The sequence below is a fragment of the Gekko japonicus genome, unplaced genomic scaffold (assembly GCF_001447785.1).
Source record: "Gekko japonicus isolate JY-2015 unplaced genomic scaffold, Gekko_japonicus_V1.1 scaffold861, whole genome shotgun sequence".
Lineage (NCBI taxonomy): Eukaryota > Metazoa > Chordata > Lepidosauria > Squamata > Gekkonidae > Gekko > Gekko japonicus.
Window position 1 is genome coordinate 289886 of NW_015169199.1, and position 16952 is coordinate 306837.

At 48.2% G+C, this 16952-nt stretch overlaps 1 protein-coding gene across 1 annotated transcript in view; it reads left to right on the plus strand.

Moving 5' to 3' along the window:
- The first annotated feature begins 7916 nt into the window (after positions 1-7916).
- Positions 7917-16952, plus strand: part of KCNMA1 (potassium channel, calcium activated large conductance subfamily M alpha, member 1) — a 427405-nt gene continuing 418369 nt past the window's right edge. Inside the window, exon 1 of the mRNA XM_015416325.1 lies at positions 7917-7940. Within this exon, the coding sequence (XP_015271811.1) occupies positions 7917-7940 (24 nt within the window). The remainder of the gene's footprint in view (positions 7941-16952) is intronic.

Sequence of the window (16952 nt, forward strand, 5' to 3'; positions counted from 1 at the left end):
CCCCCCCCCCCATAGCTAGCAATCCAAAACAGTCCAGTGGAGCCTGAGCGGTGGGTGTTGCCTTCTGACACACTTCCGGTGATGTCAGGGGGTGTGGCATATGCAAATAAGTTATGCTAATGCTAATGAGCTCCTGCACCTCATTCTCTACAAAATGACCCCCAGACCTCAGTGAGGTATGACACCCTAGATTCTGTCCTCCTGAGCAGCCCTTTTCTCCAGGGGAACGGATCTTTGTCATCTGGAGGTCAATCGTGATAGCGGGAGATCTCCAGGTGCCATCAGGAGACTGGTAGCCCTACTGGCACTTAGCAGTTCAGGGAATGGATCCAGGAAGGACAGGGGCAGATCCTAACAGTGCCTGGTGAGGGAAAAGGACACCCCCAGACAGTTGTGGGAAACAGCCTGGCTACTAGGTGTTGGAGCTTGGTGTAGGGGGCAGGGCTTGTAGCTAAAGCCAGTTTGATGTAGTGGTTAAGTGCGCGGACTCTTATCTGGGAGAACCGGGTTTGGTTCCCCACTCCTGACTTGCAGCTGCTGGATGACCTTGGGCAAGCCATAGTTCTGTCAGAGCTGTCCTTGAAAAAGAGCAGTTTGTATCAGAGCTCTCTCAGCCCCACCTACCGCACAGGGTGTCTGTTGTGGGGAGGGGAAGGGAAAGGAGTTTGTAAGCCGCTCTGAGACTCCGGGTGAAGGGCACTGAGGAGAAGCCATCTTAGAGCTGAACAAGCCACGTGCTACACTGTGAGCATCTGGTCCAGCACATACTCTTCTCCAGAACAGAGAGAGTGTGCTTGTCCAGTTGAACTGGGACTGACTGATTTTGGGGTGGGGGAGTTTCTGTGGGACATGCTGTCTCAAAAACTACCGATCCCCCTTCCTTGTCCACAGACAGGAGGGAGGGGCAGCTGGTGAGGGGGCAACACATAATAATTAGGGACTCTGGTCCAAGGAATAGGGGGAGCCAGTACTGGTGTGTTGGGCCTGTTACGCTTAGAAAAAGAAAATCAAAACCATGACAGAATAATGCCTTAGGGCTGCCCATTCTGTGTTGGCAAATTTGTGGAGATTGGGGGGGGGGGTTGAGCCTGGAGAGGTCGGGTTTGGGGGAGGGGAGGGGCCTCCGCGGGGTATAATGCTGCAGGGTCCACCCCCAAAGCAGCCATTTTCTCCAGGGGAACCGACCTCTCTAGCCAGAAGACCAGTTGAACAAAGTTCGAGTCCAGTGGCACCTTTAAGACCAACAGAGTCCTGGGGGAACTCTCAATTGTAACTCCTGGGGGAGCTAATCTCTATAGCCTGTTTTAGATCGCCGCTAACAAAGATCCGGAGAGTGATTTCAACAAAAGTGATCAGCTTTATTGTAGGTACGAACAAGCGCTTGCAATAAGTCATAACATTGGGGGCTAGGCTCCTTTTAAACCTTCCCGGGCTACCGTAGCCACGCCTACTTGCAGATAACAACCAATGATGTTGTGTAGATAAAGTCCAATGAGCGTTCTTCCCTCGCAGGGAATTAGTCCCGTTCTGATTGGTCGCTGTTGTGGAGCGGCCAATGATACGTTAGCTCGGAGGAGCCTTCCTTGTCTCGAGCTTAACATTGAAAGTGAATGTGGCAATTCACACAAGTCTTTTCCGAAGACACCACAGCCTGGAGAACATTTTTAATTCCAGGAGATCTCCATGCCCCACTTGGAAGCTGGCAGCCCTCTTAGGACCAACCAAAGCATCACAATTATCCCGTGGACAGAGCAGATATGACAAAAGAAAGCCTCACAGAAGAACAAACAGCCTTCCCTGTCTGACCTTCAGAGGTGCTTGATTTAACTGCCGCACCAGCATCTTTGCTGTTCTTAATGAGCCCCACTCTCCGTTGATTAGCTCAATGATGTAGCAATCTAGCGTTTGCTGTTTAGGTTCCATGTGGTCGCCAGCGCACTGTAATCATTCACAGCTACTTTAACCAGGGCAGAGTGAAATTATATCCTCCGGTGCTTATTTGCAAAGGCTTCCTTAATATACATAAAAAAGGCCTATTCCGAGATGGTGAGAAGGGGTTTTGTTTTTTTGCCTCTTGTGAAGAGTCCATGGTGTGCAAGATGCCTGGGAAGAAAAGGTAAAAGGTAAAGGTAAAGGTTCCCTTGCTCGAAAGCCAGTCGAGTCCGACTCTAGGGTTGTGGTGCTCATCTCCGTTTCAAAGCCGAAGAGCCAGGGCTGTCTGAAGACGTTTCCGTGGTCATGTGGCCGGCATGACTAAACACCAAGGCGCACGGAACGCTGTTACCTTCCCACCGAAGTGGTACCTATTTATCTACTTGCAATCTCTTGCTTTCGAACTGCTAGGTTGGCAGGAGCTGGAACTAGAGACGGGAGCTCACTCCGTCATGCGGCACACTCGGGTCTTGAACTGCTGAACTACCGACCTTCCACAGCCCGCAGTTCAGCGTCTTAACCACTTGAGCCACCGCAGCTCCCTGGGAAGAAAAACCAGTAGCCAAACCTTGCAGTGTGCTGCCCAGGTAAACCAAAGGCACGTGTGAGCAGCCATTAAGAGCGCCACCATCCTAAGCCGGTGGACTTTTGAATGGATCACAGAGAGAAGTGGCATTTTAATACAGTGGTGATGGAAAGTGGAAAGGACAGAGGTGGTTTTGCCCTTGCCTGGCTTTGCATAGCGATCCCGGACTTCCTTGGTGGTCTCCCATCCACATACTAACCAGAGACAGCCCTACTTATCTTCTGAGACCTGACTAGATGGGGCTCGCCTGGGCCATCCAGGTCAGGGTAGGAGATGTTCAGAGGGGCTTTGCCATTGTCTGGCTCTGCACAGGAATCCTGGACTCCCCTGGTGGTCTCCTGTCCCAGTACTGACCAGGGTCAACGCTGAGATTCTGAGATCTGATGAGGGCACGCTAGCCTCAGCTGTCCAGGTCAGGCCATGTTCATACAGTAGTGGCTGCTGAGTTGTGGAAGCAGGGGGGGGGGAAAGGCTTTGGAAGAAATCCCCTCTTATAGGTCTATGATATCCATAGTTTGGAATAATAATAGGCAGGGCTCTTTTCGTAGAAAAAGCCCAGCAGGGACTCATTAGCATAATAGGCCACACCCAACAGCAGAAACCCATTTGCATATTAGGCCACACCCCTGACAGCACAACTCATTGGCATATTAGGCCGCACCCCCATGTTACCAGAAGTGTGCTTCATCCAGCCACACCCACCTTTTGCTTCATATTCTATTTACCCAGGGCTTTTTTGTAGCAGGAACTCCTTTGCATGTTAGGCCACACACCCCTAATGTAGCCAATCCTAATGAGTTTCTGCTGTTGGGTGTGGCCTGTTATGCTAATGAGCTCCTGCTGGGCGTGGCCAACTTGGGAGCCAGCCGGAACTCCGTTCCTGAGCGTTCCTGCCCAAAATAGCCCTGATAATAGGATAATTAACATACTACATTTATATTATGTAACATAGGATCAGTTTGTTACATCATCCATCAGAGAGGGCCAGTTTGGTGTAGTGGTTAAGTGCGCGGACTCTACTCTGGGAGAACCGGGTTTGATTCCCCACTCCTCCTCCACTTGCACCTGGCTGGATGACCTTGGGTCAGTCACAAGCTCTGGCACAGCTGTTCCTGAAAGAGCAGTTTGTGTCAGAGTTGTCTCAGCCCCACCCACCTCACAGGGTGTCTGTTGTGGGGAGGGGAAAGGAAAGGAGTTTGTAAGCCGCTCTGAGACTCCAAGTGAAGGGCGGGGCATAAATCCAGTCTCCTCCTCCTCCTCCTCCTCCTCCTCCATATTATTTTGCAAATAAGTACAATGGGGTTGGTAGATGTACAGACTGTGATTGGAGAATTTAGTTAAGAAGACGTATGCTTAGGACCCTGTCACACGGGCCAAATAACGCGGGGGGGGGGAGGCATGGCTGTTTGCCCCGGAGCAAAATAAAGTGCGGTAGCCCGATCACACAGTCCCTCGAGGCTTCGCGCTTAGGCTGTTAGCTGGCGATCACACGGCGATGCTGGAGCGTGGCAAAGAAGCGGCGCGGCAAGCATTTCGCGTTTGTGCACAGGTGCAGTTCCGCGGAGCAGCACTGCTTTCAGTTATGTGTTTGTGCGCATAAGCTTACGAAAAACATCCAGTTTGTGACGGGACATGGACAGGCGCCGGATGCCACGGGATACTAGCGCTCCCGCGATCAGATGCCCGCCCCTGCCTCGCGTTTTCTGGATACTAGTGCACTTTCCTTGGTACTTTTTAACTCCGCGTCTTTGGCGGGATGCCATGGGTTGGCCACAGGTGTGCTACGCTTCCCAGATGTTGCGGTATGATCGCGCCCCGAAAATCCACCTGACATTCGTGCCTTTAGCACAAATCCTCCGTGTGAACGGGGCCTTAATTTTATTTTTCACAGAGAATTTAAAAGAGTCTCATAGAGACTCAAAGTGGATTACAGACAACATGGGATTATGTACAATTTCCTGCATTTTCTGTCTTTGCATTCTATTGTTATTGAATGCTTTTCAGGTCTGAATACATTTTGTTGAGTTGAGTTATATAGTTGTTTGTGTTTATACCCCAGCTTCTTTCCCAATGGTGACCCAAAGCAGTTTACAAATCAAATCAAATTGTATTGCACGGTCAAAGACCAGCAGCGATAAAATACTACAAACCCCCCCCCCCAATTAAAATTGATATTAGTAAAAAAATAACACAAATTAAAATAGACAGTGATATAAATAGACAGTAAGAAAAATGGGTTGTGTTTACATAAACCCGGATAACGAAAGCAACTGACGGATTTTATAGGCTGTTGCACAGAATTTTGCAACTGAGGCTGTAATTTTTGGATTTCCATCTTCTATGTCATGAGCGGCGACGATGGTGCTGAGTCCCCGCCTGAGTTGGCATCGCAGCCAGAGGCACTGGCATTGCCAGAACCAGAAGCCGACCCCTCTGACTCCTCACAAGTTGATAGCTTGCCAGCGCCTGAGCCTGCAAACCCCGCACCTAGTCCTACAGCAGCCAAGGAGGCACAGGTGCAATCGGGGAGCCCACCTGACTCACCTCCGCAGGTGGTTCAGCTAAGGGAGTGGCTTCGCAGAGACTTAGCCATCCGCTGTTGAGATGCACGCTGGCAGGGAAGGCGAGCGCCAAGTCCTGAGTATTAGCAGGAGCGCCACCACTACCATGGGAAGCCCAGCCAGAGGCCTATATAACTCGCACTCAGCATTGAGCTCTCGTGGAATCAGTGAGTTGCCTCTGTGCGTGCCTCGCATCCACCTTCATCTCCTATTCTGGGGTCCCCGCTCTGGCTCGGATTCCTGGCTTCCCAACCCCTACTTCAGACGACCCCTCTTTCGGACTCCTAATCTGGCTCTCGCTCTTACTCTCCTGGCAACAACCTCAGACCGGACTTGACTTCTGCCTCTCAGCCCAAGCCCAACCCCTAACATTCTAGGAGTAGCCCAAGCCCAACCCCTAACATTCTAGGAGTAACCCAACGTATCCCAAGGGGGGAAAGGCATTTAAAGGGATTGTGATCCCTTTAGATGCCTTTTGCAAGCCATGAGTGAACTCTGAAGCCAGTTAAAGGGCTTCTTGAAGTGGCGAGTTCACCTGGAAGGTGTTTAAAGGGACTGTAATCCCTTTAAACTGCGGTGGCTCAAGTGGTTAAGACGCTGAACTGCAGGCTGTGGAAGGTCAGTAGTTCAGCAGTTTGAGACCCGTGTGCCGCATGATGGAGTGAGCTCCCATCTCTAGTTCCAGCTCCGGCCAACCTAGCAGTTCAAAAGCAAGAAATTGCAAGTAGATAAATAGGTACCACTTCGGTGGGGGAAGGTAACAGTGTTCCGTGCACCTTGGTTTTTAGTCATTGCGTATTGTAGATAAATGTCCAGAATATTGTACACTAAGTGTGGGAAGGTGGAAAGACTGATGGAACTATAAAGACAGGTTTTGTGTATCTGGGTTCAGTTATCAGACGATTATAGGTTTTGCGAGGTGGTGTTTGCAGATCTCCTGTTCTGCCATTTTTTTGTTCTCTTGCCTCTTCTTGTTTTTCAGTCGTTTCACCTAAATTGATTTTTCTGTTTGATGGTTGCAGAGGATTTTCCTGCCTCCCTAGTGATCCTGCTCTTTGAAGGCTTAAAATGTGCCTCTTTTGATGTTTTGGAAAGGAATCTAAATATGCTTAATCACTTGGATTTACAAAGGAAACCAGCGAAGATGTACCCAGCAATCATCTTTCCTGCAGTTAATTTCCCCAGTTTTCTTTCCTGTAAAGATTTGTGTCCTTCAGCTATCACTTGGCTCACAAATGATTATAATTTAGGGAGGGGGAATCCAGCTGTTGGAAAGCGGAAGGGGGGGAAATGTGTCTGAGAGCGGAAAGATACGATTCGCCTTTTATAGGGTTTTTAGGAAACAGCAGACATAAATGATTGTACAAAACACAGAAATAGCTGTCTGTACACTCAACAAAGATTTTACATAATGATGCGATCTTTGCGAATAATTTGCTTGAAAACCAAACTTTCCTGCATAGAACGTGCATTTCTTTTTTGCAATTGATCACCCCATATGTTAGCATTGACTTTTTGCTCATAAATTAAAAAAAAAGCGGTGTTTAGAGCATATCATCCATCCTCTACCTGCTGCTGATACATGTTCAGAATGTACCGGATTTCTTTTTGGTGTAGTGGTTAAGTGCGCAAACTCTAATCTGGGAGAACCGGGTTTGATTCCCCACTCTTCCACTTGCACCTGCTGGATAGCCTTGGGCAAGCCATAGTTCTGGCACAGCTGTCCTTGAAAAAGAGCACTTTCTGTCAGCGCTCTCTCAGCCCCACCTACCTCACAGGGTGTCTGTTGTGGGGAGGGGACGGGAAAGGAGTTCGTAAGCCGCTCTGAGACACCTTCGGGTAGTGAAGGGAAGATGCCTTTTGCAAGCCATTGGTATAAATCCAATCTTTTCTTCTTCTTCTTTTTAATTTTTCAAATTTTATTGAGACATATATAGTGACATATATAGTTTCATATAAGCATTCATCTGGAGAGAGAGATACATTTTGCACATATAACAGCTGAGCATAATAATACAACCAACTTGTTGAAACAGAATAACAAGCATTACATTTGAGAGTACAACCATTTATAAGAGCAAAGAACAATACAAGCTGCAAAACTGAGAGACATATTAAGTGCTATATTAATTATCATTGTGGTGGAATCTTGTAAAGCGGAGAAGGTGCCATATCACCTCACAAGGGATTTGACTCTAGGTAAAGATAAAGGTTTCCCTTGCTTGAAAGCCAGTCGAATCCAACTCTAAGGTTGTGGTGCTCATCTCCGTTTCCAAGCCGAAGAGCCAGCGCTATCCGAAGATGTTTCCATGGTCATGTGACTGGCATGACTAGATGCCGAGGCGCATGGAACGCTGTTACCTTCCCACCGAAGCGGTACCTATTTATCTACTTACAATTTCTTGCTTTCGAACTGCTAGGTTGGCAGGAGCTGGGACCAGAGATGGGAGCTCACTCAGTCATGCGGCACACTTGGGTCTCAAACTGCTGAACTACCGACCTTCCACAGCCTGCAGTTCAGCGTCTTAACCACTTGAGCCACCGCAGCTCCTATTCTGTAACATACTAGTCATGAAAATCATTTTTCTTGTTTGAATGATTTGCAGTAGTACTGAAATAGCCTTTTTTTTTTTTTGCAGCAGTATATGGACTAATAATTAAACCTCCCCCCCCCCCGCCTTCTTATATCCCATTTGAATCTTCCTTTACATACCCCCTCAGACTCCTGTCTTGGTTGGGGTGGGGGCAACACAATCTCTGTGTTGGGGAGTAGGAAGTAGATTCCACTGATACACTCTCAGGAATGCTCTATAAATACCCACTTGACTAAGTCGCCCATGGCAACCAAGAATTATCTTCAGGTGAGCAGATGGGGAAGCTTAAGAAATGTTGGTTATTTGTGTGTGCGCGTGGCTACTGTGTGTGGGCCGACGGGCCAATCAAAACACTTGTAGACTAGCCACTTTTATCTTTTGTTTTCAAAGCCGATTCGTGAACGGCCACACTGGTTAAGGACCTAGCCATTTTTTTTAGCGTGGCTTGTGGAAGTTCACCAGGCCAGTAGCCCCCGGGGCTGCCCTGCCCCTGCCATTCTCTGACCCTGAAGGGTCTGCCCCTGCCAGGTCATGACGACCACAGCCTTGCCACATCCCATTCCCTACTCCAGATGAGTGCAAGTCCCCAAGCGATTCCAACGCATCTCCATCGTCACCGTCTACACACCGTCACTGGAACACCTTCAAGAGTACACGTTCAACCAGTGCTCCACCAGCCACACTGGCTTCGGTGGAGTATTGAATCAAGATCAAGGTGTTGGCTTTAACCTTTAAATCCCTTTCAGTCTGGGACCGACATAATCTTTGGAACCATCTCTCCTGGTAGGTCCCTCAGAGAGCATTATGCTCGGTGGGTCAAAATCTATTGGTGATCCCCGGCTCAAAAGGTACCCACTTAGCTTCAACCAGAGCCAGGGCCTTCTTGGGTTTTGTAGGGCCTTCTCGGCTCTGGCACCGGCCTAGTGAAACACTCTCCCGAGTGAGATCTGGGCCCTTTGGGACCTGATGCAGTTCCGCAGGGCCTGCAAATCGGAGATATTCCATCAGGCCTATGGTTGAGGTGGCGGCAGTTCCATCTGTACTAGCCTACCCTGCCCTGCCCTGCCTTGCTTTGTTGCTCTACTTGGCGGTTCTCCTGCTATAGTACCATCAAAACTTCCAAGGACACACCTGAAGTACAATCCTCTTCGAGAAGACGACACACCTAGTTGCACCAAACTGTGTGCTGCCATCTGATTGTCTAGAGTAATAATAATACTCTTTAAAAGCTCTTAGCTGGCCGGGTTTTAGCAGGGGCAGCCTCTTGGTTCTTGGCCTCCTGCATTTCCCCCTCCCTGCTCTGTTCTTTGGATGGTTCCCTTCCCGTAAGGGAATGTGGGGCTCTGCTGCCAGGTCATTTGGTGAGTGAACATCTGAGAAGTCTTCTTATTGCTGTGTGCCAAATATATGCCTGGGTAGTTCTTGTTAAGTCGCTCGCTTAACAAAGCAGTCGGAGAGTGATTCAGCAAGAAAACAACTTTATTCTTCAACTCGAACACAACTCCAACACAGATCAACATCAAATAGACAGAACAGAACAGTTCAGCTTTTCCATTGCAGTAGTCCTGCTTTTAAACATTCCCGGCTAATATAGCCACGCCCACTGTACAATTACCAACCAATGAGGTTGTACCAATAAAGACCAATCACGAGCGTCCCCGCTCAGAGAGCTTGCTGTGAAGTGATTGGATGTTAGTTCCTGGGCTGGCAACCTGATTGGATGTATTTGGATCCTAGCCCAGGACGAAGCTCAACATGGCAATTCAATTAGATGTTTCACAACACTATGCATCCAATAGGCAGCCCATTGAATACATTACAGTTCTGTTAAAATCAGTCGGCTGTTGATTGAAGACGCCCTGACCTGTATGGCCCAGGCTGGCCCCATCTGGTCAGGTAGTATTTCAGTGTGAGACCACCAAGGAAGTCCTGGGTTGCTACGCAGAGGCAGGCAATGGCAAACCACCCCTGTTTGTCCCTGTCCTGACCTGGATGGCCCAGGCTGGCCTGGTCTCATCAGAACTCATGAGCTCAGCAGGGCCAGCCCTGGTTAGGACTTGGATGGGAGACCACCAGGGAAGTCCAGGGTCGCTAGGCAGAGGCCGGCGATGGCAAACCAAACCACCTCTGAATGTCTCTTGCCTTGAAAACCCTACTGGGCCACCATAAGTCGGCTGCCACTTGATGGCACTTTGCACCACCAGACTGAAGAACATGGAGCGGATCCTGCCAGCTCCTTAGCCAACAGAGTTTCCTAGGCTTGCCAAGTCCCCCCAGGGGGCGGGGAAACCCCCGCCCCAGAGGCCCATTCCCCGCCGCCGGCGGATCGGGCCCCGGGGGGAGCCCTACCCCGACGTGCGCATCACCCGGAAGTGACACAACCACACCGGGCACGCTGGGGGCGGGGCCACGGTCATCCGAGGGAAAACTCTATGGTTTTCCCTCGGATGGTCATGGCTCCGCCCCCAGCGTGCCCGGCGGCGGCACGTCACTTGCGGGTGACGTGCGTGCGGCGCCTGTGCGCTCCAGATGCCAGCCGGGAGTCCCCCGCTGCGGCGCAACACCCGACTTGGCAACCCTAGCGTTTCCCCCCAATTGAAGTGGCTCTTCTGTTGGAAGGAGGGCCATGTAAGTTGAATGAAGGCCCCTTAGGCTGTAGGAGGGCTTTCGATTTTGCTTGAGGCAGGGTGCCTGCACCCATCCCAGTGTCAGTAACTTGTTGCATTTTGTTGGCTCAGTTCGTGACACAGTTTCTGTAACTGGGGGTTACAGAGAGACTTTTTATGGGATTGAAAAATGACAGAAGAGATCTCTGAAGTTGCTGATGGTCAGATCTGAAATGGTGGAGATCCACATACCGAGGCTGCCGTGCTTCACACACAGAGGTGCTTCTTGAGTAATTTTCATTAGAACCAATATTGAATCAACCACTAGATTAGGGGTGGCCAAACTTGCTTAATCTGTGCTTGAGAGGCATAAGACATGAACAAATATAACCCACACATTTTTATTGAAAAAATATACAAATTTGCTTTTTATTAATATTACATGACACTGCCAAAAATAAAAACAAAAGGGGTAAAAGCAGGTATTGATAATGATATTTAACTTTAGATGGGGAGGGAGGGAATAAAGAAAACAGGCAGGCAGGCAGGCAGGAAGGAAGGAAGGAAATAGATGGGAGGAGAGAGGGAAGGAGGGAGCCGTGCCTACCTCACAGGGTGTCTGTCGTGGGGAGGGGAAGGGGAAGGAGATCGTAAGACGCCCTGAAGTACAGGAAGATTTCTAGGAGATGGATGAAACTTGTTCTTTAGGATTGAATGGCTACTTAAATTTTGCGAGAACAACCTTCCCTATCTAAATGATTAGTAAAACATTATTCAAAGGGGTGTGTGTGTCTAGAATTAGAGTGAAAGGACTCTAATGAGGATACAGGTCTCGATACGAAGACAGCTGAATCTGTTGGTGATTTGGATCTGACGAGCACCCTCACAACTCATTTCAAGTCGGCCAAAGTGTGGAGTGCAGAAAAGTCTCATACCAAAGAATTAATAGTGTTTTTTTTCTCTTGTTAGACAAAAGCAAAATAATGCAAGGCCTATTTAGCTTTTCAGTGGACTGTGCCACTGCAGAGCTTCACTGTACCATATATAATATCTGTTATCCATGCTTCAGAAAGTGCTAATACACAGCTGAATGATGGTTCGAAGAACAGAGCTTCCGAGTCCTTTGTTTCCTTGGAGAGTTTTGGTTCGTCATTTCTCGGCAAGACTGCTCTCTGGCAATCTGTCCGGAATTCTGCAAGCCACTCGTCACTCAGATCTACAAGTCAGCTGTGCTGAAATCAATGGGATTTTTCTTTCCAGTAAAAGTTGTCCAAGATGATGATGGTGGGATAGCCAACAGATGGCTGCCCAATGATCGTAGCTGGCACACAGGGACACGTGGAAGGAGACAGTCCTTCAAATATTGTGGGTCCCAGGTTGTGAAGGGCTTTGAAGGTTATACCCAGGACCATGAATTGAACTTGGAAACAGACTGGCAGCCAATGTAGATTTTACAAAGTGGGCAATATATATTCTCAGCAGCTAGCCCCCTGACAGTAGTCAGGCTGCTGCATTCTAGACCAGCTGTAGTCTCCAGGTTGTCTTCAAGGGTAGCCCCATGAAGAGCATGTTGCAGTAATCTAGCTGTGATGTTACAGAAGCATGGATCAGCGTGGCCAGATCGACCAAGTGTGGGTAACAAGGTGAATATTCTCAGCAGCTAGCCCCCTGGCAGTAGTCAGGCTGCTGCATTCTAGACCAGCTGTAGTTTCCAGGTTGTCTTCAAGGGTAGCCCCGTGAAGAGCATGTTGCAGTAATCTAGCTGTGATGTTACAGAAGGATGGATCAGCGTGGCCAGATCGACCAAGTGTGGGTAACGAGGTGAATCGGAGGCTGCTGACAGAAGGTGTTCCTGGACACTGTGCCAACCTGCTTTTCAAACAGCAAGGCAGGTTCCATGAGTATCTCAAGCTCTTGACCTGTTCTGAAAAAAAAATCACTCCGTCTAGGGCAAGTGGCTTTCTAGCCAGTATCACCACTGTCTTGTTTGTATTCAGCTTGTTCTGCCTTAGCTTTCTGTCGGAAAGATAAAATGAATAGCCCCATATATGATGCTCGGTCATAAACAAATTTTGGCTCGTACTTACGGAATGATCAAAAGCAGCTGTCTCAAGGAAGGGTACTTATTGAACAGAGATTTGGCCAAGAGATGTAAATTCAGAGTGGGACTGGGGATGGTTCTTCTAACCTGAGTTGGTGTATCTCACTAACGGTGTGGTAATTGCTTGAAAATTGAGCCCATGGGAATTCTTCTTCACATAGGAATCTTGTTTGTGGAAAGCAGTTTCCCTCACTGTACAGGTACGGCAGTAATCATTGTAGATTATTAAACTGTAGTTTGCCATAAAGACATGGGACCATTTATTCCACATGCTATTGTACCTTTTAATGCAGGACAGGAAACCAGGGGATAATGAAGCTTAAACTTCAGGAGGGGCCCTGAATTAACTTTTTTTTTTTTAAATGAGTGAATTTTTCAACAGAATTGATGGCATTTTTTTAAAGTGTTTCTTATTCAAATAAGGCTATTTTAGTGACAGAATCATGCCAATGGGTCGAAGTACTTATTATTGATCTTAGTATATGCTCTAATACCCGTTTCATATGGCCTCAAATTGTCCCTGCAATTGGTCAGATTTCAACATTTTCTCGGGGGCCCCCATAACAGTTCAAGCTTCAGGGTCCCCAAAATGCAGGTCCGCCATGGCAGGAAACCATTTTCTTAAGCAAGGAAAATCAAAAAGGGATGGTGGAGGGAAAGCTCTGCAGGTATATGAATTCCTCTTGGATTACTCTGATTTAAGATTGTTTCACTGAATAGCCGCAAGATTTGTGAAGCTGGTTCTAGGAGTCACTGATCAGGCAGTTGATATGCACTGTGGGAGGTTTCCTGTTCATATTGCCCAGGTTTATTTGTAATTCTGAGATTTCATTACGGGGGGGGGCATTGTTTTTCTTGTGTTTTTTCCCCCCAGTTAGGCAAAATAAACCCACATCTAGGGTTGCCAGATCCTACCTGGCTGCCCGCGGGCGGATTCAGCCTCTTCTCCAGGATTTTCTGGCACGCGCACAGAGTGCACATTCCGCACTGATGTCACCCAGAAGTGATGTCATCACTTGGGGGCATCGGTGGGGGGGGTGACACTCTAGTCTTTGGGCACATCTCTATGGGTTTTTTGCCTTCAAAACCATAGAGTTTGCCCAAAAACTAGAGCATCACCCCCGACATTCCCGATGCAATGACATAACTTCTGGGTAGTGTCATCACGTCTGGGGCATCGCCCAGTGATTTCTCTGTTGGGAGGTGGGGCGTCCCCCTTTCAGCCAGCTGGCCGGCGGCAGATCGGAGCCCCACAAAGAGGGGGAAGCCCCCACTGGGAACTGGGAGATGGCAACCCGACCCACATCTGACCTGAATTGCTTTCCGATGTGCTTGATTGGACTAAACAATGACCTGCATCCACATAATTTATGGAGAATGGAGTGGGAACTTCTGAGAAGGTGGTTTTTTTTTAGCTTAATTATTTTATTTTGTTTTTTTTAGCTTAATTATTAGGTGTTTTTTTTTTGCTTAATTATTTTATTTTGGCTTCTCCCAGAAACAGTATATAGACTCCCATTTTACAGGAAAACAGAGTTCCCAATGGTTTTGCACCCCCTCCCCTCCCCTAACCCTAACCCTTTCTTTTAGGTTTGATTTCCTTGCTTACTTTCTGCGCACACCATATTGATTTTTATCAGTCTCACACCCTGCTTGCTTCTCAGACACAACAAGCTAGCAGGAAATGACACGATGCCTGTGAGATGTATAAAATATGAGGCACTACCTTAAGCTGTAACCTGTTGAGGCTATAGCACTCTCTGCTTTGGCTCCTGTCAGAACCCACAGCTAACAACGAAGTACACGCATTCAGGAACGGTTATACTTTTATTGCAAAGCTATAGATGCTTTGCAATAACACAGGCACTGTTAGGAATGGCCACAGCCAGTAGAGCATAATAGGATATAGGGTATTCATATGCACCCCCTCCCATGGCATTGGCCAATTAGGCACGCGGGCTAGAGCGGCAAGCGTTAGCTGAGAACTGGAAGTCTCCCACGGTAAAGAGGAGTTCTCCAGACACCACAACCTCCTCCTGCACACCTGTAAAGATAAGCATTTCAGCAAAGGCATAATCGCAGGGATAGGAATGCAATAGCAATTAACAAGACACAGAATGAACTCCCCAACCCCCCTGGCAGCATAGCTGACAGCTCTACCACGTCAATGGCATCCCAGCCGTTTTAACTGAGAACTGGGGGTGCTGAGCATGGAATATGGGATTTCTGGACCCTTTCCAAGAAGCAGGTTTTCGAAAAGAAAGACACGCGCCAGTCAGAATGCACAGTGACTAGTGATATTGATAGCCTTGCATGATGAACACAGCAGGAGATTGTAAAGGTGTTGAAAAGATACAAAGCAAGAGCTGGCATTCTTTTGACGAGAAGAAGAAGAAGAAGAAGAAGAAGAAGAAGAAGAAGAAGAAGAAGAAGAAGAAGAAGAAGAAGAGATTGAATTTATACTCTCCCTTCACTACCTGGAGCCAGTCGAGTCCGACTCTAGGCTTGTGGTGCTCATCTCCGTTTCAAAGCAGAAGAGCCAGCGCTGTCCAAAGACATTTCTGTGGTCATGTGGCCGGCATGACTAAACACCAAGGCACACAGAACGCTGTTACCTTCCCACTGAAGTGGTACCTATTTATCTATTTGCAATTTCTTGCTTTCGAACTGCTAGGTTGGCAGGAGCTGGAACTAGAGATGGGAGCTCACTCCGTCATGCAGCGCACTTGGGTCTCGAACGGCTGAACTACCGACCTTCCACAGCCTGTAGTTCAGCATCTTAACCACTTGAGCCACCACAGCTCCTTAAGTCCTCATTAGTCTATCATTATTAATCCACTTTCTCCCCTTTCTTTCCATGTGATACTTCTGTTTCCCCCCTGAGTTGATTTGTTGTGATTCTGTTTTGCTCTTTTGTGTGTATTGCAAGCACAATCTGTGCTGTGTGAGGATAGTCTTCTGTCTTGTAATTAGCATGATTCCTCATCTTCCCTTCAACCTCTGGGCAACACAGTAACAGCTACCGCAGTTGGAACTTTTTAAAAAAAATGTTTATTATTGCCACTATAACACCGGTGAGAATTAACATTCATTTCTCAGCATATGGTTTCTAGGGAGAGAATTTCAATTCCGTTTGGAAAGGGAGGACTCATGGATTCTTCTTGTCCAGTTGTGAATGATGGATGTAGCACAATCCAACGGTGTGAAAATACAGCCAGAGAGTGTTGCCAATAAACATACAGACCGATTTCCCACAACATACAGACTGATTCCGCCCTCGCCTCTTCCGTGTGCCCCAGTTGCATGGAAAAGTTTGCCCCCGTTGCATGGGTCAGTTTCACACTATTCGCTGAGTGGCCGCATTTTGACCTGCATCTCCCCCCCCCTTTCGATTTCCCCCGCGTCTTTTAGATCCTAGTTTTTTGAGATTGCGAAGACACGGGGGAAATCAGGGGAGGGGATGTGCGTCAAAATGCGGCTGTGCAGCGAATAGTGTGAAATTGGCCAATGCAACCGGGGCAAACGGAAGAGCCAGGGCGGCTCAGCTGCTTGTGTGGAATCGGTCACATACAGACATCAATACCACCAAGACTCATAATTTTGCCAGATCTGCTCAGCTGTACAAGTAACCCACCAGGTCAGCATTAAGGTGGCCAACCACCAGGTGGGGCCTGGGGATCTCCTGAAATTATAACTGATCTCCAGGTGACCGAGATCGGTTCGCGTGGAGAAAATGGCTGCTTTGGAGGGCGGAGTCTATGGTGTTCTATAGCGTTGAGGTCCCTCACTTCCTCAAGCACTGCCCTCCCCAGGGTTTGCCCCAATTCTTCAGGAATTTCCCAACCCAGAGCTGGTAACTTTAGTCATCATGAAATATCTTATTTGCAGCTGGAAGGTATCAAGGAATCTGCCGGGTCCCTGATACTCTTTGAATCCCTTCTTTGGATAAAAAGCCGCCTAAAGCTGAGCCGTGCAGTCATTTGGCAGGAATTTGAGAGCCAGTTTGGTGTAGTGGTTAAGTGCCTGGACTCTAATCTGGGAGAACCGGGTTTGATTCCCCACTCCTCCACGTGCACCTGGTGATGTGACCTTGGGTCAGTCACAAACTGTGGCACAGCTGTCCTTGAAAAAGAGCAGTTTGTGTCAGAGCTCTCTCAGCCCCACCCACCTCACAGGGTGTCTGTTGTGGGGAGGGGAAGGGAAAGGAGTTTGTAAGCCGCTCTGAGACTCAAAGTGAAGGACGGGGTATAAATCCAATCTCTTCTTCTTCTTCTTCTTTATTTATTTCACAAATTTTAATGCCCTGCCTTTCTGCCCTCATGAGGGCCACCAAGGCAGCTAACGAATTACAATCTTCATAATAAAAATCGTATTTCGAAACCATTGAAACCAAACAAACAACCAGCAACAACGTCTGAGAAGGCTCCATTGCTGATATTAGGGTTGCCAGCTCCAGGTTGGAAAATCCCTGGAGATTGGGAGGGGGGGGAGCCTGAGGGGGTGGGGCTTGGAGAGGGGAGGGGCTTCACTGGGGTATAACGCCATAGAGTCCACCTTCCAAAGTGGCCATTT